The 17,438-nt window shown below is 45.3% G+C and overlaps 1 protein-coding gene across 1 annotated transcript in view; it reads right to left on the reverse strand.

Annotated features, from left to right (window-relative positions):
• TSPAN13 (tetraspanin 13) overlaps positions 1–17,122 on the reverse strand; it is a 30,025-nt gene extending 12,903 nt beyond the window's left edge. Inside the window, exon 1 of the mRNA XM_031940690.1 lies at positions 16,799–17,122. Within this exon, the coding sequence (XP_031796550.1) occupies positions 16,799–16,861 (63 nt within the window). The 5' untranslated portion in view covers positions 16,862–17,122. The remainder of the gene's footprint in view (positions 1–16,798) is intronic.
• Positions 17,123–17,438: the final 316 nt, after the last annotated feature.

Raw genomic sequence — 17,438 nt, forward strand, 5'->3', positions numbered from 1 at the left:
TGAGACACAGAATATGAAGGAGCTTGAAGGCACCAATAAGGATTGGAAAGGAGCTTCCATGAGTATGTCATATTATAATAGTTACAGCTGGTATTTCTTGAAATCTTAGCCTTTATTCCTAGCCCAATGGCTGACAATGGTCTATATTCAGGGTATTTCCAACAGTGAGACTGCTGGTCTCAAAACCCAGGCCAAAGCAGCTGCAGATTTATCATCATGATCTTTTTTCTTTTGAATTTAATGCACAGCGGGAATCTTACAAAAACTAATATCTGATAAAGGCCTCATTTCCAAAATATATAGAGAATTAACTCTAATTTATAAAAAATCAAGCCATTCTCCAATTGAAAAATGGTCAAAGGATATGAACAGACAATTCTCATGAAGAAATTGAAACTATTTCTAGTCATATGAAAAGATGCTCCTAGTCATTATTAATCAGAGAAATGCAAATTAAGACAACTCTAAGATACCACTACACACCTGTCAGATTGGCTAAGATGACAGGAAAAAATAATGATGATTGTTGGAGGGGATGCGGGAAAACTGGGACATTGATGCATTGTTGGTGGAGTTGTGAACGAATCCAACCATTTTGGAGAGTAGTTTGGAACTATGCTCAAAAAGTTATCAAACTGTGCATACCCTTTGATCCAGCAGTGTTACTACTGGGATTATATCCCAAAGAGATTATAAAGAAGGGAAAGGGACCTGTATGTGCACGAATGTTTGTGGCAGCCCTTTTTGTAGTGGCTAGAAACTGGAAACTGAATGGATGTCCATCAGTTGGAGAATGGCTGAATAAATTGTGGTATATGAAAATTATGGAATATTACTGTTCTGTAAGAAATGACCAACAGGATGATTTCAGAAAGGCCTGGAGAGACTTACACGAACTGATGCTGAGTGAAATGAGCAGGACCAGGAGATCATTATATACTTCAACAACAATACTAGATGATGACCAGTTCTGATGGATCAGGCCATCCTCAGCAACGAGATCAACCAAATCATTTCTAATGGAGCAGTAATGAACTGAACTAGCTATGCCCAGAAAAAGAACTCTGGGAGATGACTAAAAACCATTACATTGAATTCCCAATCCCTATATTTATGCACACCTGCATTTTTGATTTCCTTCACAAGCTAATTGTACAATATTTCAGAGTCTGATTCTTTTTGTACAGCAAAATAACGTTTTGGTCATGTATACTTATTGTGTATCTAATTTATATTTTAATATATTTAACATCTACTGGTCATCCTGCCATCTAGGGGAGGGGGTGGGTGGGGGGGTAAGAGGCGAAAAATTGGAACAAGAGGTTTGGCAATTGTTAATGCTGTAAAGTTACCCGTGTATATATCCTGTAAATAAAAGGCTATTAAATAAAAAAAAAAAACTAATATGATCTGATCTCCCAGGGTGACATAAAAATCTTTCTATGACACTTTTTAGAAACTACTGTCAGGGTCAGAAAACTAGAAATATTATATGATACCGTCTCATGAGCAATGAGTCCATAAACATCTATGACCACATCAATGTGGGTGCTTCTTCCCACAGATGGCCACAGGGTGACTGACTCCTATGGATTCTGAACTGGCAGCTGCCAATCTTGTGCATAGACTCTTGCCTGTGACCTCCTAAAAGATGGCCTTGGCAGAGGGGGTGGCCACTGAGAGATCCTCCTTACTTTTTCCTGAAGCTGCGAGGATACAAGTTCCTCAATCTGTCTGTGAGCCCTCACTTGCCACATCACTCCCGGCCCATTTTCACTCATCCATTTCTTTGATGGCATTGTTTGGCTCTGGTTGTCTTCCAATTCCTTTCTGTCCCTTTTTTGTATAGCTTTCTTTATGGCTTTCTTTACTTTCCTTTGGAAGAGCACTCATCTTCAATTGTTCCAAGACTAGAGTGTTCCATGATTCACAATCATATGTGACTTTTTCTAATTAAAAACATAATTCATAATAAAAAATATTTTGATTGTTCAAAACATGGGTCTAGGGGAAATTCCCCACCAAAAAAAAAAAAGTTCCTCCTGAGATAATTCTATAAAAGGCTATACTTAAGAAAGAGGAAATATTCAAAGTTCTCTTGGGACGCTATCATTTTTTACTTAAGGTCAAAGTGAAAGGACATATCAATTGGGGAGGTATACTTTCTAGAACTAGCATTAAGCTAGGCTTTTCTGAGTAGCTGCTGAGACCAAAACTAAGCCCCAACTACCACCATTTATCTGAGGTGGTTTTGGAGGAAGAAGGAAGGAACCATCAGTTTGTAAGCCATTGGTATTAAAACATGAACCAATTCCTTTAATTCCTTTGTATAAAAAAAATACACCTAAAACAATCCTCCCTGTTCCCTGTCAATAACAGCTGTGTTCCACAAATCATTAAGTCTCGTGATTTCTTTCTTATGAAAACTTTCCTATGTGTTACTTCCTCTTCATTTTTACAAAGGCTACAAGATGGGGTCTAGTCATTCACTGCATAATGTTGTTTGCTGTAAGAACTCCCTCGCTGGTCTCCCTGATTCCAGATTGTGCTAACATCCATTGCCCACAGAGACACCCTCCAATGAATTTCGGTCCTCATTCGTTCTTCTTTTAGTTTGGTTTGCCTGATTGTTTGATGAGATTCCATGAAGGAGAACCTTAAGACGGAGAGTGAGCAAGAGCTGGGAAGCCTCCTAAAATGACTAGGGTACCATGTCTATTCTCTGTTTTAAAAAAATGGCTCCTGCTTCCCATAGACCTGAATGTAAACTCCTCAAACTGGTGGAGAAGGCTCTCCATCACTCCACCCCACATTACCAAGTTGGATACCATCCCACCTTCATAAACTACCTGCCCCCATCCAATCTGATTACCTTTTAACACGGACCCTCCATGCTAATCAGACAAGCCTCCTCACCATTATACAAACCAGCCATGCTCATCTTCGCCTTCACCCAACTCCTACATACAGTCTGCTGAACCAGTCAAATCCCATTTATGCTTTCCAAGGCCCAGCAGAAATCCGCCCAGCTTCCCTGACTGCTCCAGCTATCAGTGGTCCTAGTAGACCTCTTCCCTGAAGCATGGGGCACTCGGGTCACACTTTCCTTGTGATATTATCTTATTGTTCCTTGTTCTTTCAGAGTCTTTGAAACTTTTACTTCTACAACTAGACTGAAAGCTCCTTCAGAGAAGGAAAAACTTTGACTCTTTGGGGTACCAGGTACAGAGAGAAGCGCATGAGTGCATTTCTACTACACTGTTTGCTGCTGTCCAGTTGTCAGTCATGCTCTGAGTGACCCCTGGAACACAGCACACTAATACTGTCTGTCCAGAGAGTTTTCTGGGCAAAAACAACAACAACAAAAAGCAATGATTTGCCATTTTCTTCTCCAAGAGATTTAGGCAAACAGAGATTAAGTGACTTGCTTACAGTCACACAGCTACTATGTTCCTGAGGGCAGATTTGACTCAGTTCTTACTGTATTAAACACTGAAATACTCTTAGTGTGGGAATTCCCTCCAGATGGCGACTTATCTCTGAACCATAGGAAAAAACCAAGAGTTCAAGGTACTGCAAGATTAAGTAGTTTGCTTAGAGTCACTCAGCTGGTAAACATCAGAGATGAGATTCAAATCCAGTTCAAATCCACTACCCTGAGATCGCCACATTTTAAATTTGAGATCATTAAAACTCAAACATCAAGAATCAAGATGACTGCAAAAGGATTTTATCAATGACTTGTATAAAGACATAGACTGTATGTATGTCAGGTCTTTGGATAACACTAAGCTGTAAGAATAGCTAGTATACAAGATGACAAGATCTGGATCCCAAAAGGTGAGAGAGGACACAGCAATGGGTCAAATCTAACAATGAAATGGAGAAAAGATAAATTTTCAATTCTTTTAGTTAAGTTCAAAAAGTCAATTTCCAAGGAAAAAATGGCAGAGATGTAACTAATCTGTTGGGGGGAAGGGAGGGTAACCTGGAAGGTTCAGCGGGCTGTGGATATAATGAATCAACGGTGTGATAGAGAATCCAAGAAAGCTAATATGACTGGAGAACACATTAAAAGAGGGCCAGCCTAATCTCTCATTACCTTGTTAACATCCTCAACACTTCGTCCTTGGGCTTTCTGCTGAACGGTCAGTGTTGGGGTAGCCTGGTAGAAGTAGTCTTTGATTTTTGAAACTGCTGTGTTCTGAAACTTTACTTTCCAATCAGTGTTTTGAAATGTTTACTTCATTATATTAAACAACAACAACTTCAAAATAGTGGGGAGAGGGGAGGAGAAGGGAGGGGAGGGAAGGAGAGGGGAAGAGATGATAATCAGTGTTTTATTGGTATGAAAATAATTATATTCCTAGGTTATTTTACTATTGCCATTCCATTTAAAGCATAGTCCTGAGTGTCATTTCCAGACCATATTAGAGCATCATTTTGATGTTGTTTCTGAGAAGTTCATCCCAAGGACTTCTAAGATGGGGTTCTAGGAATATGAGAAATGCTTCTTGGGTCCTCAAAGGCAGTGACAACAAGGACACCCAATGGAGGGAAACAGCAGTGAGAGGACAGAAATGGGGAAGAACAGGGCAGAACAGAAAGTCCCAGTATCAGAGTAGGAGCTAAGAAAGGATCATTAATTGGCCATCGTGTTGCAATGAGAAAAACGCCATAAACCAAGAGTCAGAAAAGCCATGTTTCAAAATGGAAATAACATTGCATTTGAAGAGGGGGGAGGGGAGTTTGAATCCCATCCCTAACACTTAGTATGACTTCTCCTCTTCTGGAATTGGTTTCTTCATCTGAAAAAGCCTTCGGCACCGTCATACAACCTGCCAATGTGCTCTGGGGCCTTGCCATCCACCCTGCAGCTGACCCCTTCTCTGTGTGGCTTCCCCTAATTAGAATGAGGTTACTAGAGGGCAGGGCCCATTTTGCTTTTCTGTTTGCACTCTGTTCAGGGCTTGGCCAAAATGAAATACTTAACAGATATCTTTTCATTCATTTATGGGCTCCTCTGAGGCTTCTCCTGTTCTAACTCCAAGACTTCTTGACAGTTACTGATTATGTAACCATCACAAGGCAGTCACCTTCTGAGCCTCAGTTTCCTCCTGCTGCCAATGAAGATCAACACTTTCTCTGCAACTTAGGGTCTTTGCTGGCTACAGCACTGAGCAGGTAAAGGACTTGTCTAATGTCACACAGCCAGTATATTACAGAAATGGGGCTAGAACTTGGCCTTCCTGGCTTCAAAGGCAGCTTTTTAATCATGAATCCACGCTGCCTCTTTATAAATTTTTAAAGGTTACATAAAGTCAGAGGTTATTAATAGGCAAAAAGACAATTTTCCAAGCCCATCATTGCCCAGGTGTTCTGAATTGGGGGGATAATAGGGTAAATTATAAGGGGCAGCTGGGTCATGCAGTGGATAGAGTGCCATGGAGTCAGGAAGTTCAAATCTGAGTTTGAATCTGGCTTCAAGCACTTACTAGCTCCGTGACCCTGGGAAAGTCACTTTACCCTGTTTACCTTAGTTTACTCATCTGTAAAATGAACTGGAGAGGAAAACAGAAAATTCCAAAGGGGGGTCACTAAGAGTTGAACATGACTGAACAACAATAACAACAGGCAAATGATTCTGGCCTGTCTTCCTATGTGGTCCTGCCATATTGCCAGGGGACCAAGCAGGTAATAATCACGATGGTTAAAGTTTCCAAAATGTCTATTTTTTAAAAATTGATAGGGTGCTAATGTTCTCAATTGAGCCCCAGCAAAGTCTCACCATTTTAAGAATGGGGAGCTTCACCGGTGTCTCCTCGAAATTTTGACTTTGTCCCTTTCTGCCTGTAAAAGATGAATAAGATCTCATTTGTCCTTACTGGGGAAAATAAATGGAGCGCACTGAGTCCTCCTGACTACTGTTTAAAATAGAAATCAGCTGAGCCAAGTCTATTCTAATTTCATAATTGAAAAGCTCAGTTCTTCAACCTAAAGCCGCAAGTTCCCGCCAGACAAAGAACAAAAGGTCACCTTAGTTCAATGACAACATTTCCCTTATGAAATCAATTTTAATTGAAAGTAAATTTAGACCTCTGGTGAATGGCTTCCTTCCTTCAGAAGGAATTCTAATAAAACACATTATAGGTCTGTTCGCTTGTATTTCGGCATGTCTCCATGAAGCAGGAAGCACCAACCTTTCCTGTTTTCTTTTGGAAACAAAGAGAAGTCGATATAAACTCAGAGATGAAAAGGACTGAGATGAAGAATCAACAAGGCTGAAAAGTCTATAGAGAATACGTTATTTCCTCTCAAGCAAGCCCCCAAAGGCAAAGAGAAGCAGGCACGTGGGCCCATGAGAAAATAACAACATCGAGGATGATGATGAAGATATTCACTAACATTTCTGTAGCATTTATTATATGCCAGACACTGGGCCAAGTGCTTTCCAATTATCTCGTCTGAAATAAAAATTCAGGAAAACATGAAGTAGAGACTCAAAAGGTGGGAGAAGTCATGGGAAGTCATAAGTTGCTACGATTGGAGGTTTCAGAGCCAGAATGAGTCTTTCTACTTATTTTGTTCAACATTATTGTTGATCAATTATTTTAGTCATATATGACTGAAGCCGACCCCATTTAGAGATTGCAAGACTATAGGTGTTGAATATCATATATAACATTACACTTTTCAATGTGTTGATTAGTTCTGCTAAATTTTTTTCCCTTCCTCTTTTTTTTTTTTTGGGGGGGGGGTGGTTGTTGTTATAAAAGGTACCTGAACGAGGATCTTAATGGGAAATATAAGTCATATAAAAACACAAGTCTTTGCAGAGACATGAGTAAAGTGAGCAGAACCAAGAGAACATTGTACACAGTAACAAGAAAATCATGTGATGATCAACCCATGACGGACGTGGATCTTCTCAACAATGTAGGGATCCAAGACAATTCTAATAGACTTAGGATGGAAGATGTCATCTGCATCCAGAGAAAGAACTATGGACACTGAATGTGGATCCAAGCAGAGTCTTTTCACCTTTTTGTTTGTTTGTTTATTTTTCTCATGGTTTCTCCCCTCCCTTTGGTCTGATTTTTCTTGCACAACATGGTAAATATGGAAATATGTTTAAAAGAATTGCACGTGTTTAGCCTATATCAGATTGCTTACTGTCTTAGAAAGGGAGGAAATAAGGGAGAGAAGGAAGGAGAAAAATTTGGAACATGAATGTTAAAAACTACCTTGACATGTATTTGGAAAGATAAAATATTGCTGAAAATAAGAAAAATAAAAATATGGTTCTTCAATGCATTAATTAATGATGGGGCCCCAAATAAAGCAATCAAATGACAATTTTCCAGAACCGCCAACTGCTGTCTCCTTCCTACTTGCCCTGGGTCTTCAAGGCTTTGTCCGACACGTGGCCAGGCAGAATTCTTTTGAAGATTCAGAAAGGAATTGTACCTTTCAGCCCTTCCTAAAAATCCAGGGACCATGCAAACCATCAATTACTGGTCAGTGGCCAGGATGACCATCCTTCTGGGCTGCTTCTGCAGTCAGGTCCAGACAGCCATGGACAATAAACCCAGCCTTTGCCCAAATGGAACAGCTGCTCTTCGAGAGGGACCCCACCCTCCCTGCCCCCTCCCCCAGCTCAGAAGAGCAAGATCAAAGGCCTGGCCAACCTCCAGAAAACAACCATTCCGATGAATACAGAGTGAACAGCCAGAGCACTTCAAGACCTACTAAGTGTTTTACAGACATCACGTCAGGCACCGTGCCTGAAACAGGACTGGCACTGAATAAATAAGTAAACAGACTGGCCAATCTCATTCCGGCCAAAGAAAACCAGACTGGGAACCAGAAGTCCAGGATCCAATTCCTGGCTAAGCTTGGCGTGTCTGATTTGGCCTGTCTGGGGCTGTCATAGAGGAGAAGTTTTGTGGATCGGTGGAGGGAGCTGCCCCGTCCCAAGTTCTCTGACCTCATGAAATCCCAGATTGTTGGAGCAGAAGAAAACAACTAACATTTATCATAGGGTCTTTTAAAATGTTTCCATGCCTTTCCCAGCTACCAACTGAGCCTTTGAACAAGGCTGCAAAGTAGCTACTGATGGAAACATTATCTCAATTTTACAAATGAGGAAGTTGGAGCTCAGAAAGGGAGCAAGGTTCAGGAGGCTCCCAGCTACTGCAGACCAGAAGCAGGATTTGAACCCAGGTTTTCCCTGTCTCTGTCCACTGGGCTCTACTGCCTCTCAAGAGCAACCTCAGTTGAAAGCTAAAAAACAGACAACCGGCTGCATTTCTCACATTTTTGAAATTCAAAATGGCAGGAAGGCTTTTTTTTTTTTTAAATGTCATTTGGTCAGAGACTTTACAGGCTTACTCAGCACATGGCCCCCGGAGAGCACCTGCCCTCATTTTTAATTAATTTGCAGGATATTCAGTGGTCTGCAAATCAAGAGCTTTTGGACTAAGACACATCAGCATTAGGGCTGATCCCAAGCCAAGGGTCATTGAGCATTTAACATAAAGCCCAACCAAGGTGTCAGCCTTTCAACTGTCACTCTGAGGATTTAACTGGCTGGGGGAAGGGTGGCAGAAGGACAAGGAGAAGGTCTCTTACTCGGGGGTTCCTGGCGCACTGGGCTATGGCTACGGTTTTCAAATCTATTTTCACAGGAGTGAATGATTGGTCATAACCATTATCTTAGAGACCCACTGTCATCTCCTAGTTAAGGGAAGGGGAAGGAGAATATTATTTATCTGCTGTCTAAGTACCAGGCACTATGCTCATGGATCCCATCGGTGCTCTCAGTATCCCTATTCAATGAGGAAATTGAAGCAAACAGAATGACTTGCCCAAGGTCACATGGCCAGAGTCTGAGTCCAGATCTGAACTTAAATCTTCCTGATTATAGACGCAGCTGCCTTCAAGGCAACCCAGGTTAGATGACTTGCCCAGAGTTCCAAAGCTAGTAAGAACGAGTCCACATTTGTACTCAGCTCTTCTTGAGTCCAGGCTTAGTGTTCTATCCACTGAATCACCACCTGTCTCCTATTTAATACATTAGGTATTTTCATACTCATACTTATACACACACCCTGGGATGAAGCACAGAAGAAGGCTTGTAGCCTTTAGATTATCCAGCTGAGCCCCTCGATCTCAAACCTGAGCCTCTCCCTCTAACCGTGACACTCACTCTTCACCTTCCCCCAACTCCTGACGGCCAAGCTAGGGAGGGTGTTCCAGTCCGGTCATTCCTCCTGGATCATTTATTCTTCTTAGGCATCTCCGCCTCCCTCGCTATTCCCTGACACTTTAAGATTAGTGTCCTTCAGGCTCTGCCTTCTTGCTGAAAAGGGGAGAAGGACTTGGAGAGCTTTGGGATGAGTCCGTCGGCTCCCTGGACATTCTGGGTACTTGTTGTCCCCTACTCCCACCCCAGAATGTAATCTCCGTGGGGCAGGATGTATTTCCTGGTGCCTTTGCATTGCCCGAGCACAGAATCTGGTACAGAATAAATGCTGAATGAACACTCGCTGATGGATTACCTGGAGAAAAATCTAATTAAAATCCTACTCTTTGGGAATGTTTTGTTAAATGCCCAAATGATGGCAATAATGACAAATGTGACTCAATGTCCTGCCTTGGCCTCTGAGGGTGCCCATAGATAATTCTGAAAAGCAGGTTTTCCGGTGTGTAACATTTTGTTTTAATTTATTAACCAAGGCCTGGAGGGCGGGTGGGGGAGCATCATTGGCTCCTCTCCCCCAAAGGGATCAAACCCGGGAACGGGGCCCAGAAGCCAGATGCAGCCCCGTTCCCCAACGCGCTCCATCCTACGAGAAGCCACTTTTGTTGCTGTCTCTTTGCCTCCCTGAAGTCTTGCCCTGATTTTTTTATCAACAGGCTAGGACAAAGGAAGTCAAAGCATTAAGCTATTATAGAGATGCCAGATTAATCTTCCTAATGTAGAACTCTGCTCCTGGCACTCTCCCTCCTGCTGAAAAGCCTGCAGAGACTCTGGTCTCCAGAGCCCACTCAATCAAGGCGGTGGCAGAATTCTGGACTGGGAAGGAGCCTTGAAGGTCAATGAGCCCGCATCGTTTTCTTGCTCCAGGAGAGTCATTGTCGACCCGCGTAGAGGGCCGATGACATCATCAGGTGTAATTGATGGCACAGGGTTCAACTGGGAGTTTGGGGCCTTTAAACATCCGAGCGCTGTGGAGAGAGCCGTGCTGTGCTGGGCAAGATTCGCAGCAGAGGACCCTGCTCCTTTACAACCCGATGCCGGCCGTGCAATTTCACCAAGGGCAGAGACCCAGTGCCAGGCATACAGCAAGCATTTAACAAAAGCTTCACATTATCGTTGTGTATCACATGGTCTGGCCCGCTCTCTGGCCAATTTACAAGTGATAAAACTGAGGTCCGTTCCTGTGTCCACAACCCCAAAGCTACTAAATGCCCGAAGCCAGATTTGAATCCGGGTCTTCTTGACACTGAAATCAGAACTGGATCAAGAAGCACACAGTGCATCTCATTCTGGTTCCCCCAACCAATCGGGAGAGATCCAGATGAGGCTCCGTGTTCTTTGAAGGCAGGTACCGAGCTGTGTATCTCTGTGTTGTGATCCACACAGAAGGCACTTGCATATTTGCTGAAGGGGAGGAAGCTCTCTATACTCGGTCATGTAATGAAAGCAGAGATGGGAAAAGGCATTAATGTCCCCACCTCCGGTCAGATACCTCTCCACCTCCTTCAGTGACCCTGGAGGTTTGAGTCATCATTGTAAGTCATCAATTTGGATCACTTATAAAATCAACATTCTGCAATAGGAACTGGAATTTTGGACCTCAAAAAATATGCATTAAAAACAAAAACCCTTATTGAATCCTGCTTCTTGTTCTATCAGAGTGTTCAAAAGACCTGGATTCAAATGCTACTTATCACTTAGAAAATATCAGACTCTATTGCCAACCCCCACTGCCATCAGCACAATCAAGATAAAGAATAAAGAAAACAAGGTCTTGAGGCTTGGGATAACAGAAGAAATACTGGAGTTAGAACCAAAAGAACTGGGTTCAAAACCTGCTTTTGCAACTCCATAATTGAGTGATCTTAAGCAAGTCCCCTTACTTCTCTAAATCTCAGGTTAGATTCCATGCTCTCTCCAAATTTTTTGCCAAAAGTAAATTGTTTTGAGATCAATTGTTTAGGAAACTCCTACAAGTGACCCGAGCTGGAGAAGAACAGACCAGAGCCACAGCACTGCATCAGATGTATCTAGAGGAAAAGCGACATCTACTTTTTCCTTTGTGTCTTTTATCTGTAAGGTATACATATCAAAGAGATGTCCTCTTTGATTTTGTCAATGTTATCAAAGGGAATTGTTCCCTTTGATTTTGTCAAGTCATTTTGTCATCTTTTTTTTTTTTTATTTTTCACCTTTTACATTGTCTCTACTCATAAGTCCCAAGAAATCCTTGATAAAGTATTTCTCTTTGAAAAAGAGATGATCAAATGACTGTTCTTTTTTTTTTTTTTAATAATAATGGCTTTGTTAATAAAATGATTAAATTGTCCCCCTTCCCCGCTCAAAAAAAACTTGCCAAATCTCCAGCTGTGGTCCTATGAACTAAATAAAGACAGTATTTTTTTTAAGTTTGCTGTTCTAAAACATTTTTAAACATTAAATTATTTGAAATGGCTATCATGATTTTTCCACCTCGTACTTTACCTCTGTTTTGTGAGACAGGGAGGAAAGAATTGTTATTCCCCAATTTTTTTCAAAGCTATAACTGCATATCATCTTACATTTTCAAACTTCTCTCTGAAAATTATCTCATGATTATCCCTACCAATGCATGGAATTTCCTACAAAAATGATCCCTCTAGTAATTCAGGCCAAGTCCAATAGATTTATGATGGAGAGAGACATCTGCATCCAGAAAGAGGACTGTGGGCACTGAGTGTGGATCACGATAAAGTATTTTCACTTTTTTTGTTGCTATTTGCTTGATTTTTTTCACTTCTCATTTTTTTTCCTTTTTGATCTGTTTTTTCTTGTGTAGCTTGATAAATGTGGAAATATGTACAGAAGAACTGCACATGTTTCACACACATTGGATTACTTGTTGTCTAGGGGAGGAGGGTGGAGGAAAGGGAGGGAGAAAAATTTGGAACACAAGGTTTTGTAAGGGAGAATGTTGAAAACTATCTTTGCATGTATTTTGAAAATAAAAAGTTATCACTAATTTTTTTTAAAAAAATAAAGCCACAGATGGGACTTTTAAAATGATCCCTCTAAAAACAATCTCCCCACATTTCTGAGGGGGTAATGATAGATGATCAACCCTTGGTTGCTTGGTCAGGTCTCGACTACCCACATTGCTACTTCTAATCTCAGACTCCCTGTTTTCTCAAAGACTGCCTCAGAGCGAGGCTTCCAAATGATAAAGGGAAAACTTAAGGAGAAAGAGTTCTGAGTTAGCTCCTTGGACTGGCTCCTCAGCCAGATGGCCTCTGCTCATACCGTGAGGTGTTCTGTTTCTGAAATTTGACCCTCAACTTATTATTGTTTGCCAACCTAGAAAGTTCAAGTTTGTGTTTAGAAGAGAATAAACAGTCATATTGCTTTGATAAACTCAAGAAGCTTATGCTGTATCTCAGGATGATACCTATTCCCACCAGCTGTTACTGTGTGGATATTGGCCCAGAGAAAACCTAGCAGGGTCCCACGCTGACTCAGGGACTTTGGGGCTGGGAGCATTTTCCCCTCGTAGCCCTGTGCTCTAAAGCAAAACTTCTTAAACTGTGGGTTGGGGTCACATAACTGAATGTGGGGTCCTGAAAAATTTGGCAACAGTATCAAATATTCCACCAATTTTTAATTCTTCATGTAAAAATAACCAAGTACATCCATCTCATTACTATAATATTTGCTTTGATCTTTAATAAATGGTACAATTATATACATACCAAAGAATTATTTTCAAATAAATTTCTTCATGATTTATTACCAGCAAATATTTGATTTGTCTACCTATTTAATACAACTCTGTACTCAGGGTCAAATAAAAATTTCTTGGGCAAAAGGGAGTTGTCAGTGGAAAAAGTTTAAGAAGTTTCACTCTACAGAATCAGGAGATCATTATACACTTCAACAACAATATTACATGATGATCAGTTCTGATGGACGTGGCTCTCTTCAACAATTGATCTGTGATGAACAGAACCATTTACACTCAGAGAAAGAACACTGGGAAATGAGTATAGACCACAACAGAGCATTTCCACTCTTTATGTTATTGTTTGCTTGCATTTTTGTTTTTTTCCCCCTCAGGTTATTTTTTATTTTCTTTCTAAATCTGATCTTTCTTGTGCAACAAGATAACTGTATAAATATGTATATATATATATATATTGTATTTAACATATACTTTAACATATTTAACATGTATGGGACTACCTGCCAGCTAGGGGAGGAGGTGGAGAGGAGGGGAAAAGTGGGAACGGAAGGTTTTGCAAAGGTCAATGTTGAAAAATTACCCATGCATATGTTTTGTATATAAAAAGCTATAATAAATAAATTAATTAATTTTTAAAAGTTTAGCTCTAAAGATAGAAGATCTGAACTCTAAACTCTTGGTTTAGATTGAGAAATATTGCTTATCAATTGCTCGGTGGCTTAACCCCAATATTCTACCAAGTGCCTGGCACAACGTAATATTACCTGGATGGATTTTACAAAGCAGATGAAAATATCTTATGGAAATACTTTAGTCACCCAGGAGAGAGACTCACTGGTCCAACATCTAAGGGGCGAGAGCAGGAAAGATTCAGAACCAAAGGCCCAGAGTTCAGATCTCAGCTCTGCTACTTACTCCATGACCAAGTGATTGGGAACACCATCAGTTCCTCCTCTATAAATCAAGAATGGAGGGTCAGATGACTGGCAGGACCCACTTTCTTGAGCTAATCTATTGCAGGATCTGCCCACCTGCTTTTCCAAGAGCTGATTTTTTTTTATCTCCACTTTAATGAAGTGTCTCGGTAAGCATCAGACCCAATTCGGTTACTCCAAAAGTGATATCAGCAATCTTGTCTCCGGCTGGGCCCTCAGTTTCTAGCTCTCCCCCCAAACTCGGGGGGTTTCTTTTCTCTACAAGTTGGATGCCCAGAAGCACAAAAAAGGAATCTCAGGATCATTTTCTTGTCCAGAAGGGGATGAAGGAATTAAAGCTCCCTCCTCCCCCTCTCCTTACAATCATTCCGCATACTATCCAGACTCTCCAGAATGCTGCTGAGAACTACAAAGGAGGAGGCGGGCCCACAGTGCCATAAATAAAGGATCCTGACCCTTGCCAGGCCTCCTCCGGGATATCAAGCACATCCAACTGGGTGAGGGAAAACCTTCTCCCTGGGGCTCTGGTGATCATACCGGTACTGACGTCACTGATCCTGATTGAAGTCTTGTCAGCAGAAAGTTCAGTTTGTCCTGACCCAGGGGACCCAGGTATGCTCTGACTCACTTCTAATAGTATTTTGTTTTTTCCAAATACATACAAAGAGTTTGCAACATTCACCTTTGCAAAATATGCTGTGTTCCAAATTTTTCTCCCTCTTCCTCCCCTCCCCCCCAGGCAGAAAGCAATCCGATATACATTAAACATGTGCTGCTCACTGAGGTCCCTTCGGCTCTGAGTGTTCCATGATTATCTGGTCAAATAACCAAACAAGATTCTATTTACCTGCCTTACCAAGTTTTATCCCGGATGGCAGGGCTGTTTGTGCTCTTTTGTTTGTTTATATTTGTTCTGACCCAGCACAAACACACGGTCTGTGTTCAATGGATTGGACTGAAGGGCCCAGCTGTTTCAGTTTATAACTGCTAACAGCACAGACTGGGCACTAGGAGGGAGATTAAGCATCAGGATATCCCAGCTCATTTCACAGATGAGGAAAACTCAGAGAGGTTTCCCAGGCAATACTGGAAAGATCAGTACTGAGCTGCTCAGACACTCCCTTTTCCCCGTGCCCCACAACTCCACAGGAAGCCCTAAACCAAGTCACTGTCCTGTCAGCACAGCTGGCTATCAATGCGCAGAAGCAAGCTGGCCCTTTCCATGTGCCATCTTTCCTCCTGCCCCCTTTCCCTTCCCATCCAGGGGCCCGAGGGTAGCCAGAAGCGACCTGAAACTGGTAGCTCTGTTTCTCAAAACAAATTCCTGGATCTCAATGCCCGGGACAGCCGGCAGGCCCTGGGGGATAAGGCCGGGCCATGAAGTCATTTGCCAAGAAGCACATGGGGTTGGGATCAGTGAGAGGATTGGAACTCAGAGCCCCAAGAAGCCACCGTGGAAGCCACAGTCCAGGTGACTACAGAGTTCCCAGGGAGCTGGTGTGGCCCTGACTTAATAGCCAACTCCCCTGATATGCAGGACTCAAAGGTGGATTTGGAGGGAAGAACACATGACACAGCTCTCCAGTTACTCTAATCTGCTGGGGGCACACAGTAGGAATTTAACAGACACCTGCCCCGACAAGGCCAGGGTGCAGTCAGCTGGTGCTTGAGATCTCTGCTCTGTTCTTGGAATCAGCACCCAAGCCCCCGGGGCTTGCAACGGTGGGAAAGGTTCCTCTGAGCCCTTGTTTGCCCTAAGACCTCAGACGTGGTCGTGTACAAGCGAGCACACAACAGTCCCCGTAAAATGATCCCCGAGGAGAAGACAGGGCTAACTTTCGGTTCCAAGGCCTGTAACATAAGCTAGCCACAGCTGGCCTGGCTCCTACTTAACTCCCAGTCTGCCGGGGACCTTTGCAGGGAAGGAGCGAGGGTAAGAGGCGGAGAAGAGGCTGTGGAGGAATGGCCCCAATTTGGGGGGAGGGTATCCTGCCTCATCAGCTTCTTCCTCCACGGCTGCCCCCACTCCCAGGACCCCCCACTCCGGCTGTTCGGTTCCACCAATGAGACGTCGGATGCCTCCGAGTCCCTCCTGGGCATCCCTGAGCGCCCACTATGTGCCGGGAGCCCCGCTCGGCGGGGAGGGCCCCAGAACAAAAACCAGAGCCCCTGCCGCGAACGCAATTCTGGGGGAGGGGGGGTCCGAACCGACCCTCGGAAACGAGAACGATCAATGGCACGGGGAAGCTCGCTTGGGTGGGGACGCGCCCGGAGAGAACCCGGCTTAAAATGGAGCGCGGCTTCTGGCCGGCAGGGACGGGGAAAGGCGTGAAGCAGCGGCCCCGGGAAACAATTGTTTAGGAAAAAACACCCAAAGCGGAGGGAACTTGGGCAGCCCCCACGGACATCCTGCCGCAGGGCCGCCCGCCGGCCGCCAGCGGGGCTCTGGGCTGCACGTTGGGCCCCGGCCCCCGCCGCCCTCGCCCCCGGGCGCCCCGAGCCGGCCTGACCTCCCGGCCCACCCTCTGCCCGATCGAGAGCGGCCCGAGGGATGCGGGACCGCGGCAGAGCCGGGGGACCGGGGGGGGGGGCGGCTGGGAAGGCCGAGGCCGCCCCGGGCGGGAGCCCTCCAAAGGGATGCCGGCGTGGGGCGGCTGCCCGGGGCCATGCAGGGGGCTGGGGCAGGGGGAGGCCGGGCGGGCCGGGCCGGGGGCGAGGGGGGAGGCCGGGCCGGGGGTCAGGGGGGGGAGGCCGCCGGGGCCGGGCCGGGGGTTAGGGGGGGGGCCGGGCCGGGGGCCAGGGGGGAGGCCGCCGGGGCCGGGCTGGGGCGGGGGGAGGCCGGGCGGGGCCGCGGGCGGCAGCAGGTGCCCGCGGCCGCACACTCACCGTGTAGAGCAGGTTGAGGGCGCACAGGCAGCTCCGGGAGCAGGCGAAGCCTCCGCACACCATCTTGGGGGGCGGGCAGGAAGCGAGGCCAGGGGAGAGCGCCGCGAGCCGGCCGGGCAGCCCCCGGCCCCGGGCACGGGCAGCCGCGCCCCCTCCTCCGCCCTGCGGGGCTCGGCTCCAGGAAGCGGGGCCGAGCAGCGGCGCTGGGTCCGGCGGTCAGTCCGTGGGTGGGTCCGCAGCCCCGGGCAGGCTGCAGCGCCCGCCGCCCCCGCCCACACTCGGCCTCCCGCGGCGCAGCCCGGCCTCACCCAGCCCAGCCTAGCGCGCGCCGGCCCCGCTCCCAGGGCTCGGGCCGCCGCTGCCGCCGCCGCCGCCGCCGCAGTGCCCGAGGCCCCGCCCCGGCCGGGCCGCGCGCGCTGATAGGCCGCTGCCCGGGAACAAAGGTAAAATATGCAAATGTATGCGCCGCCGCTGGGGAGGGGAGAGGAGGAGGGCTGGGTGCGGGCGGGCGGGGGGTGGGGAGAGGACACCACGTTGGCAGGTGGAGGGGGCGGGGCGCCAAGAGGCCGGGCCTCAGTTTCCTCCTTTGTCACCGGGGGGCGGCGGCCACGTCAGTGCGGGCTCGGACTTCGGGAGCCCC

Source organism: Sarcophilus harrisii, chromosome 5 (assembly GCF_902635505.1).
Source record: "Sarcophilus harrisii chromosome 5, mSarHar1.11, whole genome shotgun sequence".
Lineage (NCBI taxonomy): Eukaryota > Metazoa > Chordata > Mammalia > Dasyuromorphia > Dasyuridae > Sarcophilus > Sarcophilus harrisii.